The 16,048-nt window shown below is 37.6% G+C and overlaps 4 protein-coding genes across 4 annotated transcripts; 3 read left to right on the top strand and 1 right to left on the bottom strand.

Moving 5' to 3' along the window:
- Positions 1–436: 436 nt before the first annotated feature.
- On the top strand, positions 437–889 carry BDB00DRAFT_871398 (uncharacterized protein; the record flags this gene model as incomplete). Its single annotated transcript, XM_053126824.1, has 1 exon — positions 437–889. The coding sequence occupies one exon, from the start codon at positions 437–439 to the stop codon at positions 887–889; it is 453 nt and encodes a 150-aa protein (XP_052980840.1).
- Positions 890–4,500: 3,611 nt separating this feature from the next.
- Positions 4,501–6,634, bottom strand: BDB00DRAFT_787165 (uncharacterized protein; the record flags this gene model as incomplete). The annotated part of the gene is made up of 11 exons (XM_053120673.1): positions 4,501–4,518; positions 4,734–4,861; positions 4,947–5,206; positions 5,290–5,415; positions 5,499–5,599; positions 5,679–5,773; positions 5,997–6,066; positions 6,134–6,203; positions 6,314–6,328; positions 6,488–6,538; positions 6,615–6,634. The coding sequence occupies 11 exons, from the start codon at positions 6,632–6,634 to the stop codon at positions 4,501–4,503; spliced, it is 954 nt and encodes a 317-aa protein (XP_052980839.1).
- A 3,161-nt stretch (positions 6,635–9,795) lies between these two features.
- Positions 9,796–10,481, top strand: BDB00DRAFT_818609 (uncharacterized protein). The gene has a single exon (XM_053123172.1). It carries the CDS (start codon positions 9,978–9,980, stop codon positions 10,266–10,268), a length of 291 nt encoding a protein of 96 aa, XP_052980838.1. The 5' UTR covers positions 9,796–9,977; the 3' UTR covers positions 10,269–10,481.
- Positions 10,482–11,587: 1,106 nt separating this feature from the next.
- BDB00DRAFT_818601 (uncharacterized protein) lies at positions 11,588–13,004 on the top strand. The gene is made up of 3 exons (XM_053123171.1): positions 11,588–11,680; positions 11,771–12,004; positions 12,129–13,004. Exons 1-3 carry the CDS (start codon positions 11,641–11,643, stop codon positions 12,920–12,922), a joined length of 1,068 nt encoding a protein of 355 aa, XP_052980837.1. The 5' UTR covers positions 11,588–11,640; the 3' UTR covers positions 12,923–13,004.
- The last annotated feature ends 3,044 nt before the right edge of the window (positions 13,005–16,048 follow it).

Here is a 16,048-nt window from a genome sequence, read left to right as displayed (position 1 = left end):
AAAGGTAGAGCGAAGGAACGTATTGCATCAAGCTCGTCTGACCGCGAGCGCGAGCCGAGGAGGATTTCTGCTTTTTATTTTTGCTACCTAGAGGTCTACTGCAACGACGTTTTCCATCTGACCGAGAAGTAGGATCACCCATTTTTTGTCAAATACGTTATGGAGGAGGTGATAGAGTGGGAAAAAAATACAAGACGAAAGACCAGTGTAAAAGTGCAATGGTTGACAGGAACAATCAAAACGCCAACTGATATACCCACACACAAGCGCTACACAGGGGCAACACAAGATATCGGCACATGTAACAACCCCCGTTAACTTGTTATCTCATTGGCTACCCTCACACTTTGCACCCAGAGAGCAGTTGCTTAACTTTTAATATCATTGGATGAGAGTCTACCCCAGTAGCTTTAACCCCGCCAAAAAAATTACGGTCATGGCTCTTTCCGATTCTCACCAGAAACAGCCCGACCGCTCCGCGGGCATCACTCATCCACCACCTATCTACCCCTCCTCCCCCACAGTCATAACATGGGCCAAGGTCGCTCAACCCGAGAGGGTTTCCTTGGTTCACGCTCATCGGGTCTCACCCTCCTCGGACCAGCTAGCGACCACTTACTACTCTTGTATTTGGTGTATTGGTTGCAGTAAAGGCAGTGTTCTCTTCCATGTTAGTCCTGTTCCTGGCACCACTGCCGATGTGGTTGCCACTCTCATGACCGAATTCCCTGATAACTATGGTATCCTTATCCACCGTAAAGGCAAACGGGTCATCTTCGAATTCAACCTGAAACATGACTCAGAACGTCAACGTGTAATTGAAGAAGGTGTTTCTTTCACCAACGACATCACTATCCGCGCCACTCCTGCCTTGGACAAGACCTCGTAGGTGAAAAAGCTGCGCTTATCGCACCTACCAGGTTCGTCATCCATTTGCTCTCTTTCATCCAAGGCCTCACGCACTCATGTATAAATTGCTCCTCTCTTATCCTTTCCCTATCATATCCTTTTGACTATTTTAATCCACTATCTTGTCTACATCCCTCCACTCTGACATGTGGGCGGACTGTGTGTCCTTTACAAAAAAGACTATTGAATGACTACCCAACTCGCTTTTAAACAAAATTCCATTTTTATCTAGAGGTACCACTTACGACTCAATTGTTGTTGTAGCAACGATTGGTAAGTATTCATACCTTTTTCTCATTTGCCTAGTTGACATTACAAACTGCAGCGATGCCATATTATTCGTATACCCAGCTTTGTAGATCTTATCTCATCCGGTAGTCACCGTTGTGAATACATTTGGGGGTGTTTTTGTTTTATTATTCGATCAGAACGAGTACTGCTTTGTTAATATTCGACTGACTTTCTATCCCATACTCTACATTAGTGGATGATGCTTTGAGTCCTTACGTGCTCTTCTCTACGACGCCGTGCCTTTCTCAAAGCATTATTATTTTGCTTCCGTTCTCTTTAGTTGACCACTAGAATAGATATAGTCATTGTGTAGTTTTTTATACTGCGGTTGCTGCGCGCCAACCATGTTCCCAAGGCCTTGAAAAAAGAGGGGTCTACTGTACAACTTGCAACTTGCGTTCATCCACAGCGGTACCTTTATATTGCAAAGATTGTGAACGATTATAATAGCTATAGTGCCTTTTATTAAACATTTATATATCCATCCAATGTAAAATTTAATCAAATATAAAGAGTATTATGGCTCTTCTATACTTTGATGAGGATTTTGATAGTTATAAGTACCTCTGAGTTTAATAGCAACGACAACATAAAGGAAGATACTAATGATAATACCATAGTGTAGATATTACTTTTTCATGGCTTTTGCCTTTTACACACCAAAATAAAATTGAGAATACAGATTTTTTTAGTTCGATCATAATCTACTGAGCGACACCGTAGCCTACTGAGGTACAAAATCCGGGGATTAACGGTAACAACAGACCAAATGATAATGACAATTCCATAATTAATCTTTTTTTCGTAGCAAGTTGCTATGTTGTATGTTTTCAAAAAAAAATTGTTGGTTTTTACAATGGTCTGATATGCATGGATTTTTTTTTGAAGTTAGGATGATGAGGGCATAGGAGTGGACTATTTATGAGTTAAAAGATATGATTTACAATAGGAATGATGATAGCAGTAATGTTGCACGATGAGATGATTGAGGAGTATTGGTAATGGCTGTAATAGCGGTAATTTTGGTTGATTTCAAGTAGTGCTCGACGATTCTTTTTCGTGATTTTTAGGGGTGCCAAAGGACGTAACAGTGGGGATTAAACTTGAACTATTAAATATAATACATTTAATTGTTTAATATTTATCAATGACTTAATAATAATTTTTTAAAAATATATATAATTTTCAGATTTTGAAATTTTTTTAGGATGAATATCAATTTAATATGTAAAACCTATTTACATTTGTTACCATGGAGGAACAATTCTATTTATTATTGTGAATATAAATCAAAGCAGTTGATAGTTTATAAGGTGTAAGTTGTAAAAAAACTTATACCACGACTCTTTGTGGTTCTTTCTCTTAGAGAAAGGTTCTTGAATTTCAATAAAAAAATAACATTTTTTGTCTTTGAAAAATTCAAAATAACTTTATACTTATTTTAATTATATATAATTATCAGTACTATAATGACCTAATTTTTATGTTATAAGAAAATTTACATACTTTTTTTCTATAAAATTGAATTTTATTATATTATATGAATTAGATATCAAAATATAAGATAAATAATAATTATATAGATATTTAATTTTGGTTTTTGCCTAAGGTTATAAGTTTTTCCTGATTGCTTTGTAAATAAGTTAAAAGAACGGTTTTTATTATAAATTTTCAAAATGGTATTTGATGAATATAATAGCTCACTAAATAAAGGAGAAGTTTTAAAATATAAAACATTATTACAGGAAGAGATAGATATATTAATTATAAATGAATGGGGATTTATAAATGAGAATTGGAAGAAAAAACAAAATAATTATAAGCATCGAACAGAATTGAAATATATTAAAGAAATAGATGAAATTAAAAAAGAATTATTACAAAAGTTAGGATATACTTCTGTATTTTTCTTTTTAACTAAATTATATACATATAAGGATTATCCTTCACCATATTTTGAAATTGAAAAAGGGTTATATTTAATATATCATCTTGTATCAGGTATTACATCTAAAGATATGAAACGAAATATACCATATACATCATTCTATAAATTTTATAAAGAATTTTGGATAACAAATTATGATAGTTTGAATAAATATGTAGATATATGTCTAAAAAATATGTTTTCTAATATTAAAATAAGAATTTATTCTGCATTAATAAAAAACCCTAAAAATTTTAAAAATATAACATTACTATTAGATGGTCATGATAGTACTATTGAATATGATAAGCCTAACATTTCTGCACAAAAACGATGGTCATATAAATTAAAAACATCAGGTTTAAGAACATAAGTATTAACAGATATTAATAATTTTATAATTGCAGTTTCTGATAGTCAACTATGTGGAGTTAGTAGTGATGGTGGTATGTTTTTAAACATGAAATTATATACGAAAATGGATAAAAGAGATGTTTTAGCTATTGATGGTGGTTACACATTATTTATTAAACAGTTTGAAGACTTATGTAAAAAGAAAAATATTTTATTAAGTGATAATAATTTTTTTATCCTATTAGAAAAGATCCTAATAAAGAATTGAATATACAAGAAAAACATTTTAATGATGTATTTGGAAGTTTTCAGTCAGCTATAGAAAACCAATTTTGTGAATTAGGAAATAAATTTAAATGATTTTCTAATAATAACTCTACATTAAAAACAGATGATTATAAATATATTAACTTACAAATAAAAGTAGCATTTTTACTTAAAAATATACAATTATTTATAGATACATTCAATATAATTACACAAGAACACCATAAACTATGGGCTGAAAAAACTTTGAATTTTCTACTGATGAAAAACTAATAGATATAGTTTTAAATAATGAGATAAAGCAAATGGGAAAAATTAAAATAATGAGTGTATTATAAAAAGATTTATCAGATTTATCATTAGGAAGTGATAATATGATTATTAATGATAATAATATTAATGAAGAATCTAATAATCATATAATTGATAATAATGAAGATATAGATTTCCCTGAATATAAAAATATTAATAGCAAAAAAAGAAAGAAAAATAAAAGTAAAAGAAAAATTAATTTAAATTTAATTAGAGAAATTAACAAAAATAATAATTTTTATGAAATTGAAACAGTTATAGAACATAAATTAAGTAAAAATAATGAATATGAATTTCTTGTTAAGTGGAAAGATTATGATGAAACAGATAATTCCTAGGTAAATGAGAAAGATTTCAATGAAAAACAAATATTTTAAAACCAAAAACATTAAGTATTAAATTAATTATTTTTATATATGTAGATTGTTATTATAATGTTTCTAATAATTATATTTAAACTATTAAATGTAGTAGGTTTCATAATTTTGTTATTAAACATAAGGATAAGGATTAATTCTCAGTGTAGTTCTTTCGAGTAACTTTGCGTGGCTTTTGGCGGTAAAATGCAAAACATCTTCTCGTATTTGATACCATCCATTGCTAGTAGGAGTAGGGGAGTAATTTCAGTAAGAAAGATAAAACTGGATCATATATATGTTCTGCTTCAACTTACTCTTACTGCTACCATTGCTTCGTATGCTTCAGGAAGCACATTAAAGTTGTGCCATGACTGTGGCAAGTAGAAAATGCAACGGGGCATTAGATGGTATGTCGCTTGGTATTTGGGATCCATCACAAAAACTGTACATTTAAAGCCTAGTTTATCTCAAGTCAGAAAACTATTTCGATCTCACATACATTTAAGACTTAATGCTACATCACATACCTTCCACTAAAATTCCAGTAGCAAAAATTTCATCATCATCGAATCCTTCTTCAATGAAATTATCGATGCTATCTTTCATTTCATTTGCCATTTTTATGAAATCAGGTCTGCTACCGTCAGCAACCTTGGAAGGCGCCTTGATTTCCACAATTACCAATGTTTGTTCGGGCATACCCGCGAATTCGAATACCATCGACAAATCCACAAAGCGTCCTACTTTTCCTCTTCTTACTTTCGATCCGGTAACTTGGCCATCAGTGCTTTATATGCCATAAATTTGTTAGTTTACAGCGAAAATTGAAACATTTTGCAATATAACTTCATATATAGACAAATACTTTACCCTTTTCGCGTAATCAAATCAGTTTCTTTAAAAAACGGCAGAAGAACGGGATCGATAGCATCGAGTGTGAACGAGCTTTCCATTTTTATAGCTTTTTCAGACGCATCGGGTGAGTGGGTATCAATACTATATGATAAAGTCGGTTAATGAATCAGTCAAAGAAAACAACAATACACTAGTACGTTTGATATCGATATAATAATACTTACAGACTTCGTAATGAACACTCAATTCTTTCATTATATCCGAACAAATTGTCGGGAAGCTGCTTAATAATTGGCTTGCATTTTGTAAAGTCTTTTCTTGCAGCCTATAAAAGTAATGTTTGTTTGTTTGTAACTACTCACTGACAGGCTTTGTATAATATAACAAAAAAAAAGAATTGCTACCTTTGTGAATTGGTGAATGCAAGTGATGGTGTCCATCAGTAAATCTTTAATATGATACTGTTCATCACATTCTTCAACCATCTCGTTCCACACATCTTCATCAAATCCATAGAGTAAACGTGCATTCGATGCACAGTTGATGCTGTCGATTAAAAAAATACAATTCAATGATCTATTAAGCATTTCAATATATATGATTCCAAAATTAATTACCTTATCTATTCCCGAATTTGACCACGAAGGTATACATATTTGTTTTATCAATTCTACTTACTACCATTTACAATTCTTCATGAATTAATGCTAATATGCTGTTACTTGCTTTGTCAATGGGTTCTTGTCTGTATCTAATAAGATGTTCGGTGATTGGTACTCCCTTGATGACCCACTATATATGATTGTTAAAATAAATTAACAACAGCATGAGTGCCTGAAACGTTCATTCGGCCTGTTACCTTTGCGGTGTCACTGCAAAGAGTGACAGTAGGTGATTCGTTGTTGGTAAGGTAATCAATGATCTTTTTTCTCTTTTAAATAGAATAAGATATCTTTCTCAGAGCATATAATGGCTGAGTTGTTTTCTTGACTTTGGTTTTCAATGATTATGAGTCGATTGCAGAATGTGAGCTACTTACATTTGCAGTTGCAGTCTAAAAAAAAGGAAATATCAGTAACAACCAAATAAATAGAACATAATCTCTAATTTTGTGTCTTTATACATTTCCTTTTCCTAATTTTTTTAATCTATAGTAGTTTAGTTTAGGTAGATGACAAATTAACAGTATAGCTATGAAGGCTTTTTATTATACCCTGTCATACAATCACGATCCAACAGCTTATCCTTGTCTAGTTGAGCTTTGCTAAATTTCTATGTGTATAGTTTAGTTAAATATCACTAATGATTTCTTTCAAGTATGTAAACAAAGGCTATTATACCTATATGTTATATGTAACATATTTGTTGAAAACCATTAGCCAACTTGATTTTATATCTCCCATGTCATTAGTGAGATGCACAGCACTGTCAAAATCATATCATAATGAGAAAATGCATTTAAAGAGATAGCTTCTTCTTCTTAACCCACATACTGTGAAAAGCTTAAAGGAAAAAGGGTATTACTTAGGCTATACGGCAAATAATTGTCATATCGATCTTACATTTTATGTGTTATTAGTATTAGCCATAATGTCTCAGGGAAGTGAACTATTGCTATAAAACCCAGCTCTAGGCTTTTTTAGATATAATTTTAAAAACAATAAATAGATGGTAATGTAGCTTTTTAATTCAGTGGCTGGAGCTTTTCTCATCTATATGGCTAGCTAGTTCATTAGTAGCTCCATGTTTAGTAACAAAAAATTCACGATCAGTTTCAATAACTTTACGATTATTAAGTATAATAATTTCATGATAGGGCTCAATAATCTCAATGCTAATTTTAACTAGTTTGCCCAAGCATCTGCTGCCATGGTAGAAAATATATATGCAGGAACAGTACAGGAGTTTTCATCTCCTAGCAGACATTCGAACTTTTGTTTACGCAGAAGGGATTTTATTTTTATTGCTGTTATTTGGATAGATATCACTACAGTATTAATGATAACAACACCATCATTGACGAGAGAATTGTATTTTTTCAAAGAGTATATAAAGTGGGGAGGGTGCTGCAGACATTGATTACAAGAAAAAGATAGAAGAAAAAGCAAAAAAAAGAAAAACAGTCTGTAGAGTACACCAGCAGTAGTATTGTGTCTTTGTGTCATCCTCATATAGTCTATATAATACAAAAATGGGATTAAAGTCATAAAGATGTTCAAATTATTATTACAGGAAAATGAAGGCATGTCAATTAGAGTATTTTTTGTAAGTAAAGTTTTAGCTTGTTTAACTGCCAAACGTCGAGTCCATCAATGGAACAAAGGTGAAGAATATCAAACAACTACCAATATTGAAGCCCAATTGCTTTGGTTTACATCTTAATACACAACTGTCATAGAATCGCAACTGTGCACATCTATTACCTGTCCTGGTTGCAATTATGACAGATCAGTTTACTAATTTAAAACTCGGTAAAACTACTACATCTGTTATGGTTTCTAAGCAGGTTAGGCTATCTGTCATGGTTTCCATTCAAGTATAACGACACGAGATCGCTTCAGCATCTATTGGAGATAGGTACATTCATCTGTCATACTAGTTGCAACCTGACAGACTGATGGGCTGGGTTGCAACTGATTAAGCAAAGTCTTCTGCCACGCTTTCAATTGGACTGATATACAGTATCTATCTTGATATGGCCTCAACCCCAAGTGTAGAGAAGATGACTGTTGTAGTAGTAGCGATTCTATCTAGATGATAGGATTAAAAAAGATTGTATTCAGTGCATTATTGTTTCAAAAGATTCATATGCATGGTTGTAACTAGGTCTGTTGGTTGGTTGCAACTATGCCAAACGTATCTCACCCTCAGCAATTTAAGAGCATCTGTTTATCGTGGACCTCACTCGCATGATTGCAATCAAAGTCTATATACTACAGTTAGCATAGCTTGATTTGTATCTTGCTGGACAGTATCAATAGCGTGTATTGAATACGTATATGATATAAAATAGAAGTAAACCATATCGATTACTCTGCTGATGTACTTAAGTAATATCAAGCAGTACACTGTACTTTAATCCACTAATTAAAACATACCACATTTAATATTTATTGTACAGTACTGTATCACAGAAAGAAACAAAAAAAGAAAGAGAAAGAAATGTAGCATACATAGTGCTTACAATTAACGGCACAGAGCTACATTACTTTAACTGATGCTGTGCTCTAGTACCTGTACCTCCTCTAAGACCTTTTTCCGTAAAGAAATTTGGTGCTTGCTTCACAAATGATATCATAAATCCGGATGACCAAAGAATCGATACTTCCGGTTTCATTTCCAAGCTAGTGTACCTTCTGTTAATGTTGTTGACCTTGCTAAACTAACCGAGAGAATCGATCCATTTTTCTTACCTTTATTACATTCCCAATAAAAACAATATTTCTTAGTTACGTGTCGTACTTAACTTAAGCAAATTGCTGCCGGGAACGATCTGATCCGTTACATAGTGAGAGATCAAGTTAGTTACTACCGCGCAACAAAAAAATTTTAGCAGCTGCTGGTTTATAAAAGAAACATACCATCGTAAAAGCATACAGTGTTCTTCGGAACCCTTACGAAAGTCGAGTAAGTAGAAGTGCTCGACCGAACCTGGGAAAATAGGTGCCGTTAAATCGATGACAGTCTGCTGCAGCTGTTAATTCAATGACAAGGCCGGCAGATATGCAAAATTGCTTAGATCATTACTGTCTTCACAAATACAGGGATCATCAACGCTACAAATATGAGTCATAATTTAGTAGAAACAGATAACCATAGGCGGTACATACATGCATACTGTAACAGTAGTATCATTTGAATTAGAACTTACTATTGGATCTCGATACAAATGAGACGGCTTCATCATGAGCTGGTAGTTTCCATTCTTTGTACGTACCTAAAAATGGCATACAAAAAGTGGAAGCAAGCTTTTCAAAGAGATACCATATGTGTGTACTAGTGTAAATGGTAGAATTATGCTGTACTACCATCTTCCGAAAATTGACTGGTTCAATCCTTGGGGACATGGACCCCAACACATTGTCTTACATAATATGTTATTACTACAAGTTGACTGATGAGGGGGACTCTACTATGTATTGTCGAAGAAAAATTCATCATGTACTAAATAATGTGTAGCTTTTGCCTACTAATGCGTATGCATACATCCTTACGAAAACTACTACGTACAGCGTCCATAAAGGATATAGCAAAACGTCTAATAAGTAGATCATGGTCAAGTACTTACAGAAAAAGTGTGAGAATGTTTAAGATTAAACGTCAAAGATGCATACTTAAAAGATGTATCAGTTGCTCTTAGAATCATTGCTTGGTGGCTGTATGTAGCTACATTGCAAACGTACCAAAGACATATTCATAACTACACTAGCCATCAGCCCCAAACAAAGTGCTTTCAGCAACGCAAAATTATACTAGTTAAAGTAGACTATCATCCTGTCAGTCAAGCAAATTTTTCAATAGAAAAAGAAAAAAGGCTTTTTCATCTTGTTGCTGTGACGCCTTTACAAATTTGATTTCACCCGAAACCAATCGTCTCTCTATTTCGGCTCGTTCATGCTGGAGTAAAGGGCTGGGATGATTACGTTCGGTTCCCTCAGGCCAGCCTAGCATGACAATATCGGCATACATTTGTTTGTCTTGCCATGGCATTCTTGCTCCTTCAGCAATTACTTTTTGGTAATTTGCCAAAACCGCTTGTCCTAACGCGAATATCATTAGAAATAGTACCTATACGTCGAAAAATCCATAGCCATCAACACTTCTTGTTTTTCCAAACTACATACTATACTTGTTTGAAATCAATTTCCTCAGGTTCTGTTCTTCACATGCTGAAGTGTTGCTGGGGACATCGCAGTATGCGTTTCATAGGCGGCGAAGGAACGCGTGTGGTGACAGATGAAAAGAGGAGGTGGTTGTCAGTAGATGAATTGTGAGACGCAGCTGCAGTGATATCAGTAATCAACTAATCATATATTTACAACACAATAAAAACAGTGAGACAAAATTTGAGCTTACTAAATTGTTTGTTGTTTTGGAGCATCTCATTTTTGTAATGAATGCCAAACGTTCGTCCATTTACATCAACTGCACCTGCTTGCAACAACTTACAAAAGTGTAGTCCACCATCTATGTTTTGCTCGTCAAAAGCAGTTTAAAACATAGCAACGTAGTTTTAGAACATGAATTTAAAACATTACCGTAGCCATATCCATCTCGATCTGGATGAACGGAGCGGTTAATGTCACATGGTGCGACAAAACATATCCCTTCCCCAGCGTTCTCTTCTCTAAGCATGGTCAAGTTACCGTTGAGGTATTTTGAAAGCTTGATAAATCTACTTTCCTTCTTTTGTTGTTACATAGCTCGGCCTAAGTCTTATCCTTCCAGGAGAGTGTCATCCACATTAAGGCCCTATCTTTCATAAAATTACCCATTACCGTTTACGATCTAGGAATAGTTGATAGGTGTCTATAGCCACAAATAAATAAATGAACGAGGAATTTTATTAAAACAGTAGCAACATTGTTCGCAGTACAATTCTTTTAAAAAACATGGAATCCGGCAACCTTTCCGGTATTCTTGCGAAGATTCGTTAGCTTCAGTGGAGCCAAGGACTTCGGTTCATACCCGTATTTTTCGAGCTATTCCAGCACGACGGGTCTTCCATTGCTCGACCAGCTCGCTGTCCACTGCTACCAGTTCAACTTTCATTGCCGCATTCAATTTGACAAAATTGTCTCCCTCATCAACTTTAGGAGCACGAATGGAGCTGTTGCTCAGTTCGGATTCCATGTCAGAGCGAAGGAACCTCAAGCGAGCGATTTCGTTACTGAGCGCCCCGGCACGCTCCATATCATCTACCGCGCTATTCTCAAGTAATCCCAGCACATGTTCGTCTGATTTCAGAGAACGTTTTTTTCGTATTTGTCCCTCTGTACACTGCCTTAAAGATAATCGAAAGTGCGTAGGGTTAGAAAGGAATTAGAGTGCTGTCGTTGAATGAAAGCAACGAGATGAAGGTTGTAAAATATGCGGTTTGCGGTTTTGCGGTTCGACCAAAAAACACTCAACCGCGGAGGGTAATTTTACCTGTTCTTTAATCCGCGGAATCATGCCAACCCTCTCTCTTGCCGCAGTAAAACCCAGGACTTAGTGGCATTTCCTATGAACTCCGAAGGATGGGTCCCGCCGCATTCCGTCATCCCAGAAGGTGAGAAAAGCTTATTAATACAGCAGGACCCTTCATTTTCTTCTCCTCTTTCGCTTCTTATTTTCACATTTGTTTGTATATTTCCTTATCAAATCATGCCTGGTCAAAAAGTAAACGTTGGTGTTGTCGGTTTTGGTAAGTTTTTTTGAGAGTGTATCACGGCTCCGCAAGAGTTTGTATGCGGACAGACAAACTGATGGTTCATATTCTTCGGTGCACTACAAGGCTTTGCGTCGCGTACGTTCCACTGCCCATTGATTGTATCTTCACCCCATCTCAAGCTCACTGCTGTTGTTGAGCGCCACAGCGACAACAGCAAAAAGGTGTATCCCGGCGTCACTGTCGCCAAGAGCACAGACGAGCTCTTTGCCATGGATAACATTGATCTAATCGTCATCACAACCCCCAACGACTCGCATTATCCTCTCGCCAAGCAGGCTATGGAGAAGGGAAAGCACGGTAGGTTATCATGCTCCATTTTTTAGTATTCTAGAAGGTTGCATACACGGCTGCTGAAGGAAGCGGGAATAGCCATGTTCTTTGTTTGGAGCGACAGTAAACTTATGCTGTTCGAAATATACAGTCGTCGTCGAAAAGCCCTTCACTATCACATCACAAGAAGCCGGCGAGCTCGCCCAGATAGCCGAAAAAACTGGAAAGATCTGCAGTGTATATCAAAATCGTAGATGGGACGGTGACTTTTTGACTGTAAAGAAGTTGGTTGATAACGGACACTTGGGTCGTCTCGTCGAATTCGAATCCCACTTTGACCGTTTCCGCAACTTTGTCAAGGCTGGATGGCGTGAGAAGGATGACCAGCCCGGTTCTGGTATGCTCTACGATTTGGGTGCCCATCTCATCGACCAGGCCCTGTCCTTGTTCGGCCTTCCTACTGGTCTCTTTGCTACCATCGGTAACCAGCGTCAGCTCAAGGAATCCAGCGTCGTCGACGATTTCACCATCATCCTCAAGTATCCCAACGATTTCAACGTGATCTTGCGATCAAGCATGCTTGCTCGCCAAACGCCTGTCTTACGCTACTCGCTTCGTGGTATGGACGGATCTTATGTCAAGCATTATCTGGATGTGCAGGAGGATCAACTTAAAGCCGGTTTGCTGCCTAGCAGTGCTGGATATGGTGTTGAGTCTTCTGAACGTTGGGGTACCATCAACTCGGATATCAACGGCGTGCACGTCGTCGGTCAAGTGGAAACGCAAAACGGCGATTATTTGTCATTCTACAACAATGTTGGCGAATCAATTCTTAAGAACGACCCTAGCCATTTGGCTGTCAAGCCTCAACATGGCGTCAACTGCATTCGAGTTATTGAATTAGCAAAGCAGAGCTCTGATGAAGGCCGTGTGATTAACTTGTAAAAATAGTAAAATAAAAGGCATAATGTATTACAAACAGCGTAGGAAGTTGAGTTTTAACAAATTTGCTGTTGGAAGAAGCCAGCTAATAGTTTGTTAATGCTAAAAACGTTTCAACTGTACCAGCGGCAGAAGTAGCAACAATTTTTAAAGCAGCTTTAGTAGCAAAAGTAGCTTCAATGTCCACACCCGTTCCCATTACAGCTCATCAACAACAACGTTTCACTTTCAATCGTAATCAAGGAGGTCGTTCAGATATATATCACTACCAGTAGTAATGGAACTATTTACCTCAACTATCAGCCTTATCCTGATTTTCACAGACAAGCACTTTTGGTCGGACCAAATTTAGCCTAAACGGTTGCTATGGGAACGAATTAGAGATTTGAAAATGATCTTGCCTATTTTATTTTTTTTAAGGAGGGTGGTGGCCTCATAAATAAAATTTTATTTGCAGCTCCGCGTGCCAAAGGCAGAGACGGACTGTGTGAGTATCAGGTGTGTCGTCGAAAGTGCAGAAATGACAGAGATTGGTACAATACGTGGTGATCAGTGTAAACGTCTAATGAACTGGGGGATTATGTTTTTGTTTTTTGTTTTTTTTGTTGTGGATATATGTAATACAAAGTTAAGAGAGGGGTGAAGGTTGGAAGCGTGCTATTAGGGAAAGAGCCCGTGACACAACCGAGGTAGAATTGAAAGGTTCGTCGTGAAATATGATTCGATAATAAGCAGCCCAAATGGACTGAAAAATACAGGCTGCAATCGTTGGTATGCTGAGTTGCTGAGTACTTACGTGATTAGAAGAGGTGTCTGGAGGAAAATCAAGTTGTCGTATTAGTGTGATGATGGCCTGTTGATCTGGATCGGCATGGCGTAGGCGACCCCAAACGAGTTGCCAGATTTCGTATTTGCGTGCGCAGCCAATGATAAAGTGTTCGAGGGTATCAACGTCCGTGAAACAAAGGTTGCAAGTTGCTGTTGGTGCTGTGGATAAATTCAAACGATGTCGTCGATAAGCTGTGGGAAGGGTGTTGTGGATCGCACGAAACCAGATGTTCCTTGCTGTATGTTCCATGCGCCATGTCCAAAAGGTAGTCCATTGTTGGGAAGAAATGGCAGGGTTGCAGTGTGACGGAGGACAGCATATGCATCGATATGTCTTGGTGTTCCATTGTGAGAGAGTTTGCTGTAGGCGACGACTGATAGGTTGTGCATCAAGTGATCCAGGAGTGCCAGAGTGGCCGCTGTTGGGAAAGCTGCTGGGTAGACATAAGCGAGCAAATCCATCAACAAAATATAAACGTCCCTGTGCTAGATCGTTGAAAAAGCGGCGGGTCAGAATAGGTCGATGAAGTCCTTCGAGGGGTGTGCGTGCGCGAATGAAACCTTGATTGGTGTCGAAAGTGAAGAGATCGGATACTTGTAAATGTTTGAAGCCTGGTCGTCTGAGCTGTTCGTTGCTCATTGATGGAGCCCAGATGGTGTTCAGTGGAAGGTGAAGGACAGAAGTTGCGGACAGGTTTGCGGACATCCAATCGATAGGTAGTTGGTCTATGGCGCGATATAGAAGATAGTTGACCGAGGAAGTATCTTTGGCGTCCGAACCACGTAGCTGAGGGAAAACGAGCGTAAAACGGGGGTCGAGTGGTGAATTGGATGTCCCAAGAACGTGGTGCCAAAGACATGTCGTGATGTATGAAGATGTTGGTGAGGGTAAGGCAAACAGTGGTTCAAGCCATCGTAGTTGTAGAGCAGACTGTTGGAGTAACGGGGCCAAAAGTCCTACTCCTCCGTGAGATCGTGGGAGGCACAGTGTATCGAAGCCAATCCGAGGAAACATCCTTGTCATCATAAACTGGCCGCATATAGAGCGTAGTTTGCGAAAGAAGGAGGATGGTGCAGCGCCAACTAAACGTAATACATGCCACAGTTTGGACAATATTAGGGAGTTGAGAATCGTTGCGCGGCCCCGTATTGATAGTTGTCGTTGGGCGTGAATGTTGCATGTTGTTTTAATCTTGAGTAGCAGTTGGTCAAGGAAGACTTGCAATTGATGCTGTGAAGAGGTGAGTGGATACCCTAAATAGATTACTGGATTTGCTGAAGCACGAGTATGACAAGGAGGATAACCTGCATCGTCCAAGAGCTGGGACCATTCCGAAAGGGGTCTACCACTGAGGGAAATAGCCTGGGTCTTGTGTGGGTTCATTTTGGCGTTTGAAGCGGCTTGATAATGATCCAGGTGCACTTGAAATCGGTAGAAGTCTTGTCGGCCATTAAGGAGAACGGACGTGTCGTCGGCATAAGCTAGTATCTTTAGAGGACCAGGGCGTGGCAGAGTCGAGTTAGTTAGGCTGCAATTAGGTTGAAAGCCACGAATGGCTGAATCTTGAAGTATACAACGTAGCAGTGGTTCTAGGGCGAGATTGAACAGAATGGGTGATAACGGATCTCCTTGACGTAGGCCACGTTGTTGTGTGAATGGTTCCGTCAAATGGCCGTTGATGTTGAGGTGAATACGTGTTGAGAAAAATAGGTTGCTGATTGATGAGATGATGGTGTCGGGAAAGCGAAAACGTTGCATCACTTTCTGTAGATAGACGGGGGATACCCGATCGTAAGCTTTTTCGGCGTCCAATTGGAGAATGATGTGGTTGCTGGTTGGGTCTTGGCGAGCTTGTTCCATGGCCAGTTTGATGAGTAATCCATTGTTGGCGACGAATCTGCCGGGCATAAAGCCCGTTTGGAATTGATTGATGAGTGGATCGGCCGCCTGAATAAGTCTTGAGTTCAAAAGTCGAGTGAAAATTTTGGCGTCCGTGTTGATCAATGAGATGGGTCGCCAGTTGCGCAAAGAAGTCAAGTCACCCTTCTTGGGTATTAATGTAACGGCAGTGGAATACCACGATGGTGGATATACCGCTTCCTTGAGTGCTGCATTATAGACGGAACACGCGAGTTCTTGATAGGCGGGGTGTTTGAGAACAAGATACCACAGCTCGTAGGGTAATCCGTCCATGCCGGGGCTACTCTTATGCGGGGCCCTTTTCGCGCCTGCAATCAAATCCTCTATAGTAAATCGGTAGTGAGATTTTCGCATGCATCACGGTCTAAAACGCATGTTGA

The sequence above is a fragment of the Zychaea mexicana genome, assembly GCF_025766255.1.
Source record: "Zychaea mexicana strain RSA 1403 chromosome Unknown BDB00scaffold_27, whole genome shotgun sequence".
Classification (NCBI taxonomy): Eukaryota; Fungi; Mucoromycota; class Mucoromycetes; order Mucorales; family Lichtheimiaceae; genus Zychaea; species Zychaea mexicana.
This window is presented reverse-complemented; position numbering and strand designations above follow the sequence as displayed.

Excerpts from the sequence above, each read along its gene's own strand:
- BDB00DRAFT_818609 (XM_053123172.1), top strand. The coding sequence starts at position 9,978 with ATGGCATTCTTGCTCCTTCAGCAATTACTTTTTGGTAATTTGCCAAAA.
- BDB00DRAFT_818601 (XM_053123171.1), top strand. The coding sequence starts at position 11,641 with ATGCCTGGTCAAAAAGTAAACGTTGGTGTTGTCGGTTTTG. Across the intron at positions 11,681-11,770 it reads CGTTGGTGTTGTCGGTTTTG|GCTTTGCGTCGCGTACGTTC; the intron begins GTAAGTTTTTTT and ends GTGCACTACAAG. Across the intron at positions 12,005-12,128 it reads TATGGAGAAGGGAAAGCACG|TCGTCGTCGAAAAGCCCTTC; the intron begins GTAGGTTATCAT and ends CGAAATATACAG.